Raw genomic sequence first — 18,990 nt, 5'->3', positions numbered from 1 at the left:
TAAAAATTTATACAATAAATTTGAGTTTTAAAAGAAATATATTTATTCTTTTTAAAATTATTCTAAAATTGTGCTAAGAAATCTAATAAATATTAAAAATCAAATCAAATTAAAAACATTCAAAATAATAAAACCAAATGGAACAGATCATCACAATCGAGGGAAAAAAAAGCTATTAAACCTTTTTTATTTTGTGCATTTTACTTTTTGTATTTAGGTGACAGTTTGGCTATTGCTTTTCAGAGATAAAAGTGACTATTCATACTACTTTTCAATAGATGTTAATTTGTTTTTTTCAATTGAAGTCTCTCAAGTTTACTTATGTATTGATTTGTAGAGATTTTTTTATTTACAACAACGATATTATTTTCTTATCAAATATTTGTGAATTCCTTTTGTAATGTCAATTAGGAAAATCTTGTCCAAATTATAATGATTTTGTTTAGTACTATTATTGGTCCACGTGATTTGACCTACCACTCGTTTATATTTTATGGCAGTATTCAACTGTAGGGATCAAGAGAAAAGTACAAAGGAAAAAAGGTCCTCTTAACACCAATAGATTCTCACTTGTTTTGAACTATATATACTTTTGAGGTTGCTTTAATCTATTTGTTCATTGTTTTTTTGTATTCCTTCTAAAGGGGTCGTGTTTCAGAAAATAAGTACAACGGTCTGCACGCCAACTGTTCGATGTTTTGCTGCTTCGAGCATTTGGCATTAACTAGTTTTTAAAGTTTCTCTCTTGAAATCTCTGGTCATGGTATCCATGCTACTAGCAAGGAAGGGTGCCTCCTTATACAAACAACATTTTCTCTCCAGGACATTCAATCTCTGCTTCAAGACCCTCACCACCCTTCCTACCAAAGAGGTTGAGGCAGCACCGAGTTCTGCATCCGTGCCACCTTCTGAATACTCTACCAGCCTCCATCTTTCCCCATTTCTCTCCGAATTCAATCATCCCTCAACTGGGTTTGATGTTGAACTTGTGGATCAGGATACTTGGGGTGTCTCATCTGGGGTGGCACAAGCCTGGAGGGGGCCTGTATCGAAAGCTAGTTCTTTTGGTTCGCAAGTGACCGATGAAACCATTGAAGATCATGTTGAGGGTGAACTAGATTTTGAGGACATAGATAATATGAGAGTTCGTGGCAATCTGTTTTATAAGCTTGAGCGCAGCTCCAAGGAGTTTGAAGAGTATAATTTGGATTTTCACAGGAAGAAATCTTCCAAGAAAAAAGAGGAGGTAGACAAAGCTAAACCAACTCCAAATGTGGTTTCTAAAGATCACAAGGCTCCCAGAGTAGATGAATTGGCAAGAAGCAAAAGTGTTGTGCCCCGTGTGGACGAAATCAATTATGGGCCTAGTGTGAACAAGAGGCAGAGGACTCCCACCTTTAACCAGCTTACAGGTCCTTACCACGAACCCTTTTGCCTGGACATTTTCATATCAAACGCCTCTGTTCGTGCTTGCATTGTTCACAGGGTAACGAGCAAGGTTGTTGCTGTGGCACATTCCATTTCCAAGGACCTCAAGTTTGACCTGGCTTCTACCAAGAATAAAACCACTTGTGCCGCAGTGGGGGCAATTCTAGCTCAGAGAGCACTGGGTGATGATATCCATGACGTGATTTACACTCCAAGAAAAGGTGAAAGGGTGGAGGGAAAACTTCAGATTGTTCTTCAGTCCATCATTGACAATGGCATCCGCGTTAAGGTAAAGATTAAGCAGAGACACAAGAAACCATTCAACCGCATCACCTGAGGTGTGCATTTTATTCGGCACTATATGTAAATGGAAGGGGATTTGGATCCTTTTACACATCTTTGATGTTGAGAGAAACACTCAACAAATGTGCGACTGCAGGTGTGATGGTGGTGACCCCAATACTTTTGATGTTAGGCTGAAGTTGTGTATGGACAGTTTTTTAAAACCTTGTTAAGGCTAGCTGGGGTTTGAATCATTTGGTAAATGTGAACTTCTACTACCATTTTGGATTCCACCTTTGTAATATGTCAATAAGGTTTAGAAATTTTAAATAAAATTGCAAAATGATAACTACTCATCCACATTTAGTTCGTATCCTAGATAACCATTTATCAGCATTGTTGGAAAGTTGGTGTCTGTTCTAGTCTGAATCAAATGTTGTATAATTGTGCTTCATGCATCAATAAGAAACTACATAATAGAACAGAAGTATATCAAAAACCAGAGCGACATCAGCGAATACAGAAACAAGCAAAGACTCAACCCTGTTAACCAAAGCCAGCAGCAGCAGCTTGGAATTAGGTACTCTACATTCAAAACTCAAAAACAGACTAGTCATTGGCTGTGGCCAACTGCAATGACAGCAGCTCCTCCTCAGGGATAACCTTTATATGACAATCGGATTGAGGGTAGGAGACACAGAGGAGTGTATAACCTCTCTCCACCACATCATCGCTGAGCATTCCTTCACTCTGATCAACAGATCCACTGATGAGACGAGCAGGGCATGTCATACAAACCCCAAGTCTGCAGTCATAAGGCACAGGCAACCCAGATTCCAGTGCCTTTGACAGTATGGTCTCGTCAGCTTCAACTTCCAGAGGAATGGACTGCCCCTCCTGCTCAATCACCACTTTGTAGGACCTCACAGTGAGTGGGCGCAAAGCAAGGCCTTGCCGAGGGTTCACCTGAGAAGCAGTGGAGAGCTTGGTGGTGGGGTGCCCCCGTCTGAAAAGGGTAAAGGGTGTTGCTGCTAACTGAAAGCTCGCCATGCTGAGGTTCTTCCAATGGAGAAGAAAGCAATGGTTTCTGAGACGGGCGAAGCGTGTGGTGGATGAAGGGATAAGGCTTGTGTTCTGGTGGAAAGGTGAGGATGACCTTTTTCACATACCTTAGTTTAATTAATGGTAAACAAAGAAATTAATGCAATCTCTTACACAGTTTTGTTTTCATATTATCATCAAACTGGTTCTGCTGCCAAAAGATAATAAAAAAGTTTGCTTGTGAAAGATGCAGACCCAAAAATTATTTTCTGTTGTTTTCTTTGAGACCTAGCAAGTTTCATATCGATTGGAAATAAATCCAATTATGACTGGTATGGCTTATATTAATAAAAATAGTAAGCTTTAGAAATAGATAAATTACTTATAATCTGTTTTTCAAATTAAAATTTAAGAAGTGAAAAGTTGGAAGAAAAAAATAAAAAAAAATACATGAAAAAGGAGAAATTAATTATATTTCAATACATAATTAATAAGATATTTATAACCTAACTAATTTCAATATAAGTAATATATAAGTAATAAATCAAATGTTTTTTTAATATTTATATCTATATATGTTTACATTGATTATATAGATATAATTTATTATCAGTATTTTATTGATATTAATTTTTATTATTATAATTAAATAAATAATTAAAATAATATTTTTTAAAAATAAAAAAAGTCTATAATAAATAAATATCTTTAAGTTATTTTTAATTATTATTATTTTCAATCTTTTCACATCCATCATGTATCCATGTTCAGTTAATTTGTACTTCAGGGAACAGTACAAGATTTAGATAAGAGTGACGAGACATTATATAATAAATGTTAATAATTATATCGAATATTGTAATGGGTTGACAAATATAAGAAATTAAATAAATAAAAAGTTCTTTTATCGATGAAAAAAAAAAGTGTAAAATAAGAAAAGACCGATACTACGCCGTTTTCTCGTCTTTTCTTTCTATAAATACGGCCGAAATGTATGGTGGGGTTACCTTTGCTTACAGTTTAGATCCGCGGCGCTGTGCTGTATCTTCGTTTTCGTTTCGGTTCTTCAAGGTCACTTTTGCTTCTTTTCTTTTTTTTTCCATTACATCAATCACTCTATTTTCTACTAATTATCTCGTTTCGGTTTCTCAAGCTCACTTTTGGTTTTTATGATCCTCCATTACATTAATCACACTACTTTTTTACCGATTACTCTTCTTAATTAGAGTCCATTTCTCACCGATCATTCCCAAACCATTAATATCACTGGGAGTTTTGTTACTTCTATCTTTTTCTTTTAATGCATGTGTGTTTTTGATAGTTTTTTGAGCTCTATGCTAATAGTTTTTGCTTGTCTGTTTTGTAGTGACCAGATATAATGTCTTCTGACAAGTCTGCAATGGACTACCATTTTGCTGAAGTGAGAGTTTCTTTATTTGATGCTCATTCCTGCTCGGTTTTTTGTATTGTATTGTCAATCCGAAGTTTATTCTTCGATTCGAGTTGCATGTATGTGTTGCATGTATGTGAGTGTGTTTCTATAAACATGCATGCATTGCATGTATGAGTGGGTGTTTCTATAAACAAGTTTTGGTTGGATCTACCGGTTTTGATGAAGGTTATCATATAACTTTGTATATCGTACATCTAAATAAACTTTCGGATGATTTTCTTGTGTTTCCCGGAGTTGCATGTGTGTCTTGCATGTATGTTTGTGTTTCTATAAACATGTTTTGGTTGGATCTACGTTGCATGTATGTGTGGGTGTTTCTATAAACAAGTTTTGATTGAATCTATGGTTGCATGTATGTTTGTGTTTCTATAAACATTTTTTGACTGGATCTACCGGTTGCATGTATGTCTGTGTGTTTCTATAATCAAGTTTTGATTGGATCTACCGCTTTGATGAAGGTTATCCTATAACCTGTATATCCCACATCTAAATAAACTTGCGGATGATTTTCTTGTGTTTCCCTTGCATGTATGTGTGTATGTTTCTATAAACAAGTTTTGATTGGATCTACTTGCATGTATGTGTGGGTGTTTCCATAAACAAGTTTTGATTGAATCTATGATTGCATGTATGTCTTTTTATTTCTATAAACAAGTTTTGATTGGATCTAACCCTTTTGATGAAGGTTATCCTATAACCAGTATATCCCACATCTAAATAAAGTTGCCGATGATTTTCTTGTTCTATAAACAAGTTTTGATTGGATCTACTTGCATGTATGTGTGGGTGTTTCCATAAACAAGTTTTGATTGAATCTATGGTTGCATGTATGTTTTTTTGTTTCTACAAACAAGTTTTGATTGGATCTAACCCTTTTGATGAAGGTTATCCTATAACCAGTATATCCCACATCTAAAATAAACTTGTGGATGATTTTCTTGTGTTTCTGAGTTGCATGTATGTGTGTATGTTTCTATAAACAAGTTTTGATTGGATCTACTTGCATGTATGTGTGGGTGTTTCCATAAACAAGTTTTGATTGAATCTATGGTTGCATGTATGTCTTTTTGTTTCTACAAAAAGTTTTGATTGGATCTAACCCTTTTGATGAAGGTTATCCTATAACCAGTATATCCCACATCTAAAATAAACTTGTGGATGATTTTCTTGTGTTTCCTGAGTTGCATGTATGTTTGTATGTTTCTATAAACAAGTTTTGATTGGATCTACTTGCATGTATGTGTGTATGTTCTATAAACAAGTTTTGATTGGATCTACTTGCATGTATGGAAACAAGTTTTGATTGAATCTATGGTTGCATGTATGTCTTTTTGTTTCTATAAACAAGTTTCGATTGGATCTAACCCTTTTGATGAAGGTTATCCTATAACCAGTATATCCCACATCTCTAAAATAAACTTGTGGATGATTTTCTTGTGTTTCCTGAGTTGCATGTATGTGTGTATGTTTCTATAAACAAGTTTTGATTGGATCTACTTGCATGCATGTGTGAGTGTTTCCATAAACAAGTTTTGATTGAATCTATGGTTGCATGTATGTTTGTTTGTTTCTATAAACAAGTTTTGATTGGATCTAACCCTTTTGATGAAGGTTATCCTATAACCAGTATATCCCACATCTAAATAAACTTGCGGATGATTTTCTTGTGTTTCTTATAAACAAGTTTTGATTGGATCTACTTCCATGTATGTGTGGGTGTTTCCATAAACAAATTTTGATTGAATCAACCGGTTCAATGTATGTGTGTTTCTATAAACAAGTTTTGATTGGATCTACCTTTTTATTATGAAGGTTATCCTATAACCTGTATATCCCATATCTAAATAAACTTGCGGATGATTTTCTTGTGTTTCCGGAGTTGCATGTATGTGTGTTTCTATAAACAAGTTTTGATTGGATCTACTTGTTGCATGTATGTGTGGGTGTTTCCATAAATGTATGTGTGGGTGTTTCCATAAACAAGTTTTGATTGAATCTATCGGGATAAGATACATGTATGTAAATGCAAACTTCACCTTCTAAGTGATTTTTATAAGATTGAGTTTGACTTAAAAGTTTACTTTTTAAAATGGTATCTAAGTCATTTATATAGCATATAGAGTTTTTTTGGCCATATTAGAAGTGGTTTTTATAAGATTGAGTTTGACTTAAAGTTTACTTTTTAAAATGGTATCTGAGTCATTTATATAGCATATAGAGTTTTTTTGGCCATATAGAGTTTTGTGGCCTTATCAGGCCACTTGTTACACACGAGTTTGTAGCTTTGGCTTTGGCGTGATTGTATTGGAAATCCCATATGGACTGGAGCATTAAACCTGGAAGTGGTGATATTTCCTTTAATTTTTGGTGTGGTCTTTCTCTAATTTCCTTCTTTGAATGCGTTAGTTTCATTATTCTGTGAATTTTTTTTTTGTTTTTTTATGATCTGTTTCGGGAATTTTAACTCTCTTCAGTTCAGCTGCTCTGTCATTTTCCTGAACTGCCTTTTATATTACATATTTGTAATTCTAATTTTGATTATGCTGCGGTTGAGATGGAGGATAATGATTTATTTTATCTACAGCCAGTGATTCCGGAAATGTCTGGTGAAGGATTTCCATATGCACCGGAAAATTGGCCAGAAAAGGGTGATGTTTGGGGATGGAGAACTGGACGGAGAATTGTCCCTGCTGGTACGCACTTTCAGGATAGGTATCTGTATCTGCCTAATCGACTAGTCCGCTTGTTGAAGGAGGAGAACGAGAACGCAGGGTCAGGTTCAAGCACACACAGCAAACAACACATCTTTGCGAGCAAGCTTGCTGTTGAACGTTATGTCAAGAGATATTTTCCTGATGCTGATATCAATGCCTTTTTTGCATCTTTCTCCTGGAAGATTCCCGCAATATCATCTGCATCAGGTAACGGTCTCTTTTTTCCTGTCACTTATTCCTAAGCAATATCCAATGCTTTTTAGAAGGATTTTTCAGATGTTGCCTATATCTATTTTTTCATTTGATACTAGAATATCCCTTTTCTCTATCAATTTCCTTTAATTTCTTCCTTTTAATTTGTAGTGGCCTTTGCTTTGAATGCGTTAGTGTCATTTTTCAATGTTTGTTTTTTTGTTTTTTCATGACTTGTTTGATTGATTCTAATAAACTCTGCTGAGTTCTATTGCTCTGTTGTTTTTCTGAACTCAGTTATAGATGTAATTCTATTTTTTATAACAATGTTATTTGCACATTCGGAGAATAATTTATGTAATCTAGAGGTTAAAAATTTGATTACATAAAACTGAAGAATAAAGATAAAGTTCTTGACATGATAATATATAGGCATATGAATTTTATCAATGCGATTGGTAAATCATTTTTGCTACCAACATCTTACTAGATGGAGACTAGCAGAATTATACGCTACATACCACGTTGGCTTGGAATTGTTGTAGTGTTGTCGTGATGTGGTTGTGGTTAGTTAAAAATCTTTGACAGGGCAACTACGGTTGTGAAACAGTTTTATTAAACCATTATTTTTCATCCTAGTTATGTTTTCCTTTTCATGTTTTACAATGTCTCTCAGCAATCAGTGACGTACTGTTATGTTTGTTTTGCTTATTAAAATGATATAACATTGCTAAATAACTACTTCGGTTGTTCTACATCACAGACAATGCAGAACCAATACTTGCTATACCTCTTCAACAGGTAGCACTAGAAGTATCTGACTCTGATGATGAGGACGTTGTCAAGTGCAAAGCAAATAATAAGGAGTGCAGTAGTCTGGTGTTGGGAGAAGTAGCAAAATATTCTCCAGTCATGCCTTGTGATATCTGCTGTACTGAACCTGGCTTTTGCCGTGACTGTTCTTGCATTCTCTGTAGCAAAACTGTCTCTGCAGCTTATGGTGGCTATAGTTACATCAAGTGTAAAGTGAATGCTGGTGAAGGGATTTGTGGCCACGTTGCTCATATTGAATGCGCCCTTCGATGTCTCTTGGCAGGCCAAGTTGGAGGAAGTATTGGACTGGATGCTGGCTACCTCTGCCGTCGCTGTGATGGGAGGACTGATGTGATTTCTCATGTTAGTAATCTTCTGCAAACATGCAAAAGTACGGATTTGGATGATGAAATTCTGAAGAAGATTTTGAATCTTGGTGCTTGTCTCCTGCGTGGTTCAGAGAGACCCATTGCAAAGGAGGTTCTGCGTTATATTGAATTGGCCATCTCAAAGGTATATTCTTAAACGATATTATGGTAATAGAAACAAAACTTATCTTGCTTGTTCTCTCTTTTTGAAGGCTTATGACCAATTTGATGGTTTTCATCAGCTCAAATGTGGAACTACTCATGAAGATGTCTGGAAGAAAGATGACAATCTTATGGATTATTCTATGAGTAAGTATCCTCCCCTACTATCTGTGCATATCTATTTTTACTACTTTCGACTGATACTAAAACCCTAGCATTGATTTATAGAGGTGAAAAACTCTAGGTGTGTGAATTTCTAAAAGACATGAGAAACAGAATGACCATTTATCCTCTCTGACTCTGGGTTGTGACAAATCGTAAACTTTCTGTTATTGGGTGCACTCTACTTAACATATTGTGTGTTTGTTTATCAGGTAATGGCAGTGGTGTGACGCAAGACCCAATGAATGAGGGCAATGCTGAAGTTAAGACAAGGTCGAAGCCTTTTAATTTTCATAATTTTAGCTTCTCAGACCTTGATGAAGATGCTGTACAAGTTGTCGAGGAGTTTAGAAGGTCACAAGAGTTAGAATATAAGGTGGTTGAAGAAGCACTTACGGCACAAAAAACCTATTTAATAAATTTGCATGCCCAACTGGAACATGAAAAAGAAGCATTGGCTGGTCAAATGTCATCTGCTGCGGCAGAGGATGCTGTACGTGAAAGGAAGAAACAGCTCAAACGGGAGATGGCTAAGTTTGAAAACATGTGTAAGATAGGGAATGGGTGTTCTAGGACATCCAGGTCTATTCTGAAGGAGTACTTTGGCTTTTCGTAAGATGCTTCACTTGACAATCTCAGGTTGTGACAATTTCCATTTTCCTCAGACTTTCGTTGTGTTTTTGTTGTGTTTTTGCTTCAAATTACATCCTTTCGTATCATCATGGATGTTTTGCCAAACTATCATGTGGCAATTCTCTGAGCTACAGACTCTTACTACTAAATAACGTGATGTTGAAAGTTTGTTGTTAATTGCTGTTTGCAGTATTATTCTTCCTGATAGCTCATCTGTTATAATTATCTGTCCAAACATTTTCAAAATCGGTTTTCAAACTTAGCATCAAATATCATTCTCAGTAGGCTGCTGATATATTAACATTCTTGACAGTTTTCACACACACTTCACATCATAAGAAATTAATATTATTTTTTTTTTTAATTTAAAAGTATTATTATATTATTATAAAGAGTGTAATGTTTTTTACTGTTTATGCAACAAAACTTTTCTCTTCTCTTCTCAGTATTGAATTCCCTTCTGCATTGGGAATAAGATTCTTTAGAAACAATTTCAGAAAATCCTAGTCTTCTAAGACAGATTTCTTAGCTTTCATCACTTATGTTGCCCTTTTTTAAGTATTAAAAGTCTGAAATTACTTGATTTGTTTTAATTGTAATTTTTTTCCAAAAAATATATATTTTATCAAGGTCTAAAGTTGAAGAAATGTTGGCATATTGCTCACACATCTTATGGAGTTTCTTCCTCCACGCCTATAATTTTTTTTTTAAATACCGAAATTAGTTTTGGATGATTTTGGAATAGGAAATTTTTTTGAAATACCTCGCAGTTTTGAATGATTTTCGCAGTTTTGAATGATTTTCGCAGTTTTGAATGATTTTGGAATATGAATTTTGTAAGAATTTCTTTTTTAGAAATATCGAAATTATCTTTTCTCTGTTTTGAATGATCTCGGAATAGGAGTTCTTAAGAAAAAATAAGCAAAAAATATTTTCATAATAGGGGTTTTGTAAGAAAAAAATTGTTTCTGAAGTAGGGATTCTGTAATTATAGTGTTTCTGAAATAGAAAATTCAGAAATAATGTTTTTGGAATAGGAAATCAGTTTCAGAAAATATGTTTCAAAAATATTCTAAAAAGAACAATTCAAAATCAATTTTAAAAAAAAGGTAAAATAGCCTTCTTTGAAAATGAAAATGATGGGGTGTAGGAAGACATTTTTTTGGGGTGCATGAAGAAATAGCCCACATCTTAAACTGTCATTGTGCAATACTTGCATTCACATCTTTTTATTTAATAATAAATTATTATTACTACTGATAATAGATGAAAAAATATAGATCAATAGGGTAAGTAATTTCATGTGTACAACATTTTTAAAATTAAATTGTTTTTTGTTATAAAATTTATTATTAATAATTGTACATATACTATTTATAAAACTGTATTATATATCAAACATACAATACAGACAAGTTAGCCACCTTATAATTTATTTAAAGCCTAAAGTTTGATATTTTTAACTAAAAATGGTTTTTAAAAGGTCTGAATCCGGCAATTTTAAAAAATAAACGAAGTCAAACTAAGTTTTTTTGACTATCCAAATTATGAGCAGATATCTCTTTACTTGGAGATTGAATATTAAATAAAATCCTTTTTCTTATTCTTCACAATTTTTTATTTATTTTCTCATTCCTTCTAGAATATTCTTTATATAAAACTTTTTTTATATTTCCTTCAATCATTAATTAGTGACAGGTGAGAGAGAACAACTGTGAAGTGTAGAAAGCTGGAAACTATAAAATCTTAATTTGTTTAATTGGTTAATCCGCTTAAATCAAGGAAAAAAATAATGACTCGTAAGAACCAACCAAATGAATAAATATATAATATTAACTATTTATATATGTTGAAGTCATGCTTAGCTGGTAGCATGCTTTTGGGAAGAACTAAATGCTTACCATGTTCAATTGGTTTCTCAATGTATATAATTAATTATGATCTTCATTGAAGACATGTCCTATAATCGATAAAATTAAGAGTTAAGTATTCAATAAATACCAACTTCTCAGCTTCTTCTACGACGATTTATGTCATACAGAATCAAATTAAATTAATGATGATGTGATTGGGTGATATAGTTTACAATATTATAAGGTTTACGACATTTAATCTTATTGAAATAAAGATTATTGATAAATATATATGAACTTCATTTCTAACCCTCAGATGCGTGATAAGTTGTAAATAATCATAAAGACTAACAACTATTCAAATCCATAATCAAATTGATCAATTAGGTTAAAATAATCTAAAATACATTCAATTAATACACAGACATACATTATCTAAATTTATGAAAGTAAAAAATATAAAAAAATTAACTATTTTTAATTGAGTTCATATTAAAAAAAAATCATTATACTTAGTGCCTAAAATAATTATATTTTATTAATTGAGTCCCTAATCGATTTAAGGTAACTTTCATTAAGTGTCTAAAATACTTATATTTTATTAATTGAATACTTTTGAGGTAACTTTTGACCATTTAATTTTGCAGTTTCAAACAAAACATAAACAACATGAACAATAAAAAAAATAAAGTTATGAAATCCTAATTATTTTTATAAAAAATTATATTATTTCAATTCAAAAATTAAATACTAAAAAAACAAATCAAAGATTATTTCACTCCAATTAATAAGAAAATCTCACTTGAAATATATCAAATTTTGACACTCAATAAAATAAAAATATTTAATAAAAATTCAATTAAAAATAAATAAATTTATAAGAAATTAAATTTTAATTAAGTTATTTTTACTTTTTATATAAAAACAAATAAAATGATGTGAAATAAGACCATATCATCCTAATTAATGATAAAATCTAATAGAAAGTAAATTAAAAAATATCAAAAGTCTAGATTGTGATAAAAAGAAAATCTGTAACATGAATATTCAATATTTTCAAACATATAAACAGTAAAAAAATTAAAAAAAAAATTGCTTGCGATATAAGCAGGTGTTGTAGGGCGCATAAATAGTCTTTAATTGTGTTTTTTTTTTGCATTAGTATATTTCATTTGGTTTGTAAATAATCCACATTGTCTGAGTTTTGTTAATGTTTGCAAATTAAAAATTAAGAATCTAAATTTAAAAAAAATATATATTTCTTAAAAACATATAGAAGGGATGGAGACAGCTACTTTTAGAATGAGAGAGGCATGGACCAATGCAATGGTGTCAAAAAACAGGCATTTTTATCAACTATTAAATAAAAAATATTAAAAATTGGATCTTATTAAACTTTTTTATTTCAAAAAAATTACAAAAATAGTAAACAAATCGATTAAAAAAAATAAAACTTTAGATAACGCCTTTTGCAATAGAAATGGGACAAAGATGTTGGGAAACTAATTTTTACTTTTACTGCACGGTCTCAAATTTTGATAATAGTTTCAACAAATTTTTTAATGTATATTAGTAATTATTTCGAATGTTGTAATGAAATTATAAATATAATAAATAAATAAACTTAAACAGTTATTTTATTAATTAGAAAACTTAAATTAAAGTATAAAATAATAAATGAACAATACTACACCGTTTTGGTTTCCAATAAATTGATTAAAACGTAAGCGGAGTTATCTTTGCGTACATTGTAGATCCACGCTGTGCTTACCTTGGTATCCTCGTTCCTTCTCCTCAAGGTCAATTTTGTGTTCTTATGATCTTCCATTGCATTAATCAAACTAGTTTTTGCTAATCATGCATGTTAATCAGGGTTTATTTCTCACTGATCAATCCCAACCATCAATATTATTGGTTGTTTTGTTACTTCTGATGTTTTTCTTTTGATGGGTGTGTGTCTTTTGGTAGCTTTGTGAGCTCTATGCTAATAGTTTTTGTTTATCTGCTTTGTTGTGACCAGATATAATGGCTGCTGAAAGGTCTGTAATTGCCAAAGATATTACAGAAGTGAGTTTCTGTATTTGATGCCCATTTCTGCAATGTTTTTTGTATTGTATTGCTAGCTTTTGTACTGTTATCTGATGTTTATTCTATGCAGTTGATTGGTAAAACCCCTTTGGTATACCTAAACAAACTTGCGGATGGTTGTGTTGCCCGAGTTGCTGCCAAACTCGAGTTGATGGAGCCATGCTCTAGTGTAAAGGACAGGTGACTATTTTTTCCGTTGTCACGAGTTGTGATTCTGAGTTTTAAAATCCATGGTTTGGTCCCATTGTGCCTGTGATGACTTTTTGTGATTTTGTGCTTGTTTTCTTGTTTCTGACTCACAGGATTGGGTATAGTATGATTGCGGATGCAGAAGAGAAGGGGCTTATCACACCTGGAAAGGTTGGTATACCTTGATAATTAAATAGAAGTGAAGCTAGTAAGAGATTAGGGAAGGGGTCATATTGAACTGCTGTGGTTTGAGTGCAGAGGATGCTGTTTTTTTAGTGCCTGAACTTTGATTATGATGTAAACAGCTATACCATGATTATCTCATTGCTTCGTGTAAATAATGATATTCCTAAACCTTCAATTGTGAAGGAAGGAGTAAGACAAAGGTGGTGCATTTCCAGATCCCTCATAATATACGTAGATGATAACTATCTTTACAATTTGTCTTCAAGAGACACATTTTTGCTTGGATCATCCTCTTTGATGAAGTTTATCATATAACCTCCTGTATATATGTGACGTTTCAGTTTGACTCAAATTTAAAAGAATTGTTAATTTTTTCCTATAGAAAAAACCTTAGTGAAATTTATATTAGTCCAGTAGCTGATGTTTTAAATCTGAATGAATATTCTGTTATTGAGTTTTTGTTACAGACTTACAATACAACTGCTATGTAGAATAGTTGGAAGTGGTGGATTAAGAAAGGGAATTGTTGGTATTAATTTAGTATATCTCTGAGTTGGGAATTTTATATATAATTCTGATATTGGGTTTCTTATTTTACCATAGAGTGTCCTCATTGAACCAACAAGTGGTAATACTGGCATTGGATTAGCCTTCATGGCAGCTGCCAGGGGTTACAAGCTCATAATTACAATGCCTGCTTCTATGAGTCTCGAAAGAAGAACCATTCTATTAGCTTTTGGAGCTGAGTTGGTTCTGACAGACCCTGCGAAGGGAATGAAAGGAGCAATGCAGAAGGCTGAAGAGATATTGGCCAAGACGCCCGATGCCTACATACTTCAGCAATTTGAAAACCCTGCCAATCCGAAGGTATAAAGAAAGAAGCACATTTGTTCTGTAAATTGTGCACCAAATTCTTTACACTTTGGGCAATGTATACTGTTCTTGCAGATACATTATGAGACCACTGGTCCTGAGATTTGGAAAGGCACAGATGGGAAAATTGATGCTCTTGTTTCCGGCATAGGCACTGGTGGTACAATAACAGGCTCTGGGAAATATCTTAAAGAGCAGAATTCGAATGTAAAGGTTGGTTATCCGTTTTTTCCTTGACATACATGTTTAGGTACATTTAGGGATACTTGAACAATATTTTTCTTGAAAATGGAGTTTCTGCTATAGCTATATCATTTATTTTTTTAATTTTTTCATGTACTCTACATCTTTTTCCTCTATGCAGCTGATTGGTGTGGAACCAGTGGAAAGTCCAGTGCTCTCAGGAGGAAAGCCAGGTGAATTATGACCTCTTTAATAATGTGTTGTTTTTTTGTGGTGAGCCATAAAGCCCTTGCATTTCTAGTTGATGTTTTATTTTATTTTCTTTGTTGTGTTTGAGAGCCATGTAAATCAAATAGAATAGAGTCCAGTTGAAAAAGGTAGAGAAAGACTCAGAAAACTTTAGGAGAGAACAAAAAACATAAAACAAAAACTTGCATCTCCTGCGTCTACCTTTTCCTTTCTTGCCATTCTCTTTTGGTGTTTTACTGGAATTACAGTTTTGGTTTATGATTACAATGGCATCAATTGATAATGTAGCAAGCCTAGTAGAAGGGTTAAGGCATGATGATTAGTTTACCATGTAAATGCTATTGACTGGCATTTAAAAATTGCATTTCTAGTTGATGTTTTATTTTATTTTCTTTGTTGTGTTTGAGAGCCATGTAAATCAAATAGAATAGAGTCCAGTTGAAAAAGGTAGAGAAAGACTCAGAAAACTTTAGGAGAGAACAAAAAGCATAAAACAAAAACTTGCATCTCCTGCGTCTACCTTTTCCTTTCTTGCCATTCTCTTTTGGTGTTTTACTGGAATTACAGTTTTGGTTTATGATTACAATGGCATCAATTGATAATGTAGCAAGCCTAGTAGAAGGGTTAAGGCATGATGATTAGTTTACCATGTAAATGCTATTGACTGGCATTTAAAAATTGCATTTCTAGTTGATGTTTTATTTTATTTTCTTTGTTGTGTTTGAGAGCCATGTAAATCAAATAGAATAGAGTCCAGTTGAAAAAGGTAGAGAAAGACTCAGAAAACTTTAGGAGAGAACAAAAAACATAAAACAAAAACTTGCATCTCCTGCGTCTACCTTTTCCTTTCTTGCCATTCTCTTTTGGTGTTTTACTGGAATTACAGTTTTGGTTTATGATTACAATGGCATCAATTGATAATGTAGCAAGCCTAGTAGAAGGGTTAAGGCATGATGATTAGTTTACCATGTAAATGCTATTGACTGGCATTTAAAAATTGCATTTCTAGTTGATGTTTTATTTTATTTTCTTTGTTGTGTTTGAGAGCCATGTAAATCAAATAGAATAGAGTCCAGTTGAAAAAGGTAGAGAAAGACTCAGAAAACTTTAGGAGAGAACAAAAAACATAAAACAAAAACTTGCATCTCCTGCGTCTACCTTTTCCTTTCTTGCCATTCTCTTTTGGTGTTTTACTGGAATTACAGTTTTGGTTTATGATTACAATGGCATCAATTGATAATGTAGCAAGCCTAGTAGAAGGGTTAAGGCATGATGATTAGTTTACCATGTAAATGCTATTGACTGGCATTTAAAAATTGATTGCGTTTTGTATTGTAGGTATATTATTGAATACTATCATCGTGTCACTTTTGTTCCTTCCTATAGCCATGAAAGACTAGGTTTTGCTTATTCAACTGGCCTTATTATTGAAAGAAGATTATTGCTAGGTTTTCTACATAATATAACACTCGTTATATCTTTCCTCCTGAATTTTTCATGACGGTCAGCTGACAAGAATGATATTTGAAGTTTGAACTAATCGCAAACTAAACAGGAATCATGTAAAGTTTATGTCACTGTGATTATATTGTCTTTCTTAAGCTTAAAATTACTCCTTTAAACTACTTATCAGTTCCTATGTCTTTTCTTGTTTGTTTTGTTCTTTGAGGTTGTAATTGCAATAGTTTTTCCCAATTTTTTAGCAAGAATAAATCCTTAGGGCTGAGGTAAAGAACTTTATTTTCTAGTTGTGTTTTATTTGCAAATTTGCATTTTGAATGTTCAGGTCCACACAAGATTCAAGGGATTGGTGCTGGTTTTATCCCTGGTGTCTTGGATGTCAATCTTATTGATGAAGTTGTTCAAGTAAGCTTTAATCACTTATGGATAAGAATTACATTATTCAAGTGATCATGTAGCCATATTCCAAAAAATATTATTGGTTATGATTAGGTGCTGATTTTGGTGTACTAGTTTACTAGTTTACATAATTATATCTGCAAACTGCAAACTATCGATAAAAATAATATTGGTTATGATTAGGTACTGATTTTGGTGTACTAGTTTACTAGTTTACATAATTTGTGTACTAATTTGCTCGCTCTTGTGGGCAAACTGCAAACTATCGATAAAAATTTGTGTACTAGTTTACATAATTATATCTGATCTGCTTAATTAAACTTCACATCACATGTAGATTAACAGTTTTATATAGAATGGGACTCCTGATATATTTCAAGATTAGGTTGTGATTTTGGTGCTATGGATACAAGTACAGGCGGAATATGATTTGACATATAAATATTTTACAATATACAACTTCATTTCTAGTATGATGTGATAATCGATTTTTTAGATGCATATTTGAATTAATCACTAAATTTTTTTGTTATTGATGTCTTGTATTTTATCAAAAAGCTATTGAATATTTAGTCTTTTTGCAGTATTTGTTTTTGAAGTTGCAATAGTTAATATTCCATCAAACCTGAGATATGTGTTATTGGCAGATTTCGAGTGACGAAGCAATAGATACTGCGAAACTTCTTGCGCTTAAAGAAGGCCTCTTTGTAAGTTATAAACCTATAGAAACAGCCAAGAGCGAGCACCTAATATATATTGTGTTGAGCATACTTTGTATTGTATATTTGGATTCTGTAAAAAATATGCTGATTAAACCACTTTGGATATTGTTGAAGGTGGGGATATCTTCTGGAGCTGCAGCTGCTGCTGCCATTAAGATAGCAAAAAGGCCAGAAAATGCTGGCAAGCTTATTGTTGTAAGTTTATCATATCCCTAAAATTCCCCTGAAAGTATTTAGAACAGTAAAATAATTCTAGTGTAATTGTTAATTTGTTATGCACAATATCCATCAAATGAACTGGTGATCTCTTGGTGAAGGAATTGGAAGGCTGGTGATTTTATTTATTTAAGAAAGACAAGTACATATATTTATGGTTACATTTCAAGTTTAATTTATATATGTACTTTTTTGACATAGACATTTAATTGAAATTCAACCCCATTGCTCCATCATCATATTCATTAATATGATGTCGCAACATAGTGAATTTCTATTGAATGCCCATCTAAAATAGTTTTACACCAAAACTAATAGCCATATAAATCAAATTCTTGCACGTTTCCATATGTTAGTTTTGTTTCGCATGCTAAAATCATTAACATGCGAAAACAAAGAAGAGCCTTAGGTAGTATAGTCAGATGTTTCCATTAGCAATGAACAAAATGGAATCAGTGAACTCTTGGACTACGTGGACTTCACAGATGGGACGAGTCTATGTTTGAGTTTTAGATCTTTTATTTCTTAAACTTAGCAAAAAAATCTGTCAATGATTATTATTATTCGTGTATTGGGTAATAACGAAAACTAAATATAATGATTATTACCTGTTTTCTGCATTGTCGGTTGCCACTGCTTGCTACAGTAGTATAGTACCATTATCATTGTAATTTTTCTAAGGTAATATAATCATGTGAACAAAACCCAACTATATCCAAAGTCCAAAGTTGCTTCTAATGGGTGTTGCGTGTGTAATTTTGAGACCGATAGAGTTTTGTTTGTGAATAGTGGATCACCTGTGGAACTGATTTGATGTGAATAAGAAAAACATGATAACGTAGCTTTTGACTATATGTATTTTCATGTGTTGTTATATTTTTCACTTGAGCAACTGAATCTATGTGGTGTTTTTCTGAGTTACGGTTCCATTTGGATATGATGCAGGCTGTTTTTCCCAGCTTCGGAGAGAGGTACCTGTCCACCGTGCTATTCGAGTCAGTGAGACGCGAAGCTGAAACCATGACTTTTGAGCCCTGAATTCCCGTTTGAGGCTTTCACCTGTTTCTGAATTTTCTTGTAAACCTTAACGTGGATTGTTAGAGTACTGTTTGTGTTTCTAAAATTAAACAAAACTTGCTCCAAAAGGCTAAAAATAATGTATCAAAAGAAGAGGGAATCAAGTTGGCCTGGTCTTCCAGAACATGTTATATTAAAAGCTTGTTGTGTCAAAATATTTATTATTAATAGTCCAATTTCTAGAGAAAATCGGCATAAAATCCTTATAAAATTATGGATACATTATATTATATATGTAACAAAAAG

General features: G+C 32.8%; 4 protein-coding genes across 9 annotated transcripts; 3 read left to right on the top strand and 1 right to left on the bottom strand.

The window, feature by feature from the left end:
• Positions 1-409: 409 nt before the first annotated feature.
• LOC137810381 (Ribosomal L18p/L5e family protein) lies at positions 410-2,066 on the top strand. Its single transcript, XM_068611617.2, has 2 exons — positions 410-543; positions 645-2,066. Exon 2 carries the CDS (start codon positions 761-763, stop codon positions 1,763-1,765), a length of 1,005 nt encoding a protein of 334 aa, XP_068467718.1. The 5' UTR covers positions 410-543; positions 645-760; the 3' UTR covers positions 1,766-2,066.
• A 64-nt stretch (positions 2,067-2,130) lies between these two features.
• FDC1 (2Fe-2S ferredoxin-like superfamily protein) lies at positions 2,131-2,894 on the bottom strand. Its single transcript, XM_068611619.2, has one exon. The coding sequence runs from the start codon at positions 2,758-2,760 to the stop codon at positions 2,320-2,322; it is 441 nt and encodes a 146-aa protein (XP_068467720.1). The 5' UTR covers positions 2,761-2,894; the 3' UTR covers positions 2,131-2,319.
• A 717-nt stretch (positions 2,895-3,611) lies between these two features.
• On the top strand, positions 3,612-9,420 carry LOC137810380 (CDPK adapter, putative (DUF1423)). Of its 6 annotated transcripts, none has more exons than XM_068611608.2 (6): positions 3,612-3,822; positions 4,118-4,171; positions 6,789-7,125; positions 7,874-8,436; positions 8,504-8,600; positions 8,828-9,420. In XM_068611608.2, exons 2-6 carry the CDS (start codon positions 4,130-4,132, stop codon positions 9,229-9,231), a joined length of 1,443 nt encoding a protein of 480 aa, XP_068467709.1. In that variant the 5' UTR covers positions 3,612-3,822; positions 4,118-4,129; the 3' UTR covers positions 9,232-9,420. The 6 variants fall into 6 exon arrangements, with proteins under 6 accessions (XP_068467709.1, XP_068467715.1, XP_068467712.1 ...); XM_068611614.2 differs by having other exon boundaries at positions 3,658-3,822; positions 4,125-4,171; positions 8,534-8,600; XM_068611611.2 differs by having other exon boundaries at positions 3,672-3,822; positions 8,534-8,600.
• Positions 9,421-12,795: 3,375 nt separating this feature from the next.
• On the top strand, positions 12,796-18,883 carry LOC137810378 (cysteine synthase). The gene is made up of 11 exons (XM_068611607.1): positions 12,796-12,900; positions 13,122-13,168; positions 13,260-13,369; positions 13,492-13,549; positions 14,168-14,431; positions 14,513-14,650; positions 14,802-14,853; positions 16,656-16,735; positions 17,377-17,436; positions 17,566-17,646; positions 18,613-18,883. The coding sequence occupies exons 2-11, from the start codon at positions 13,127-13,129 to the stop codon at positions 18,703-18,705; spliced, it is 978 nt and encodes a 325-aa protein (XP_068467708.1). The 5' UTR covers positions 12,796-12,900; positions 13,122-13,126; the 3' UTR covers positions 18,706-18,883.
• The last annotated feature ends 107 nt before the right edge of the window (positions 18,884-18,990 follow it).

The sequence above is a fragment of the Phaseolus vulgaris genome, chromosome 2 (genome assembly GCF_051622355.1).
Source record: "Phaseolus vulgaris cultivar YP4 chromosome 2, ASM5162235v1, whole genome shotgun sequence".
Lineage (NCBI taxonomy): Eukaryota > Viridiplantae > Streptophyta > Magnoliopsida > Fabales > Fabaceae > Phaseolus > Phaseolus vulgaris.
This window is presented reverse-complemented; position numbering and strand designations above follow the sequence as displayed.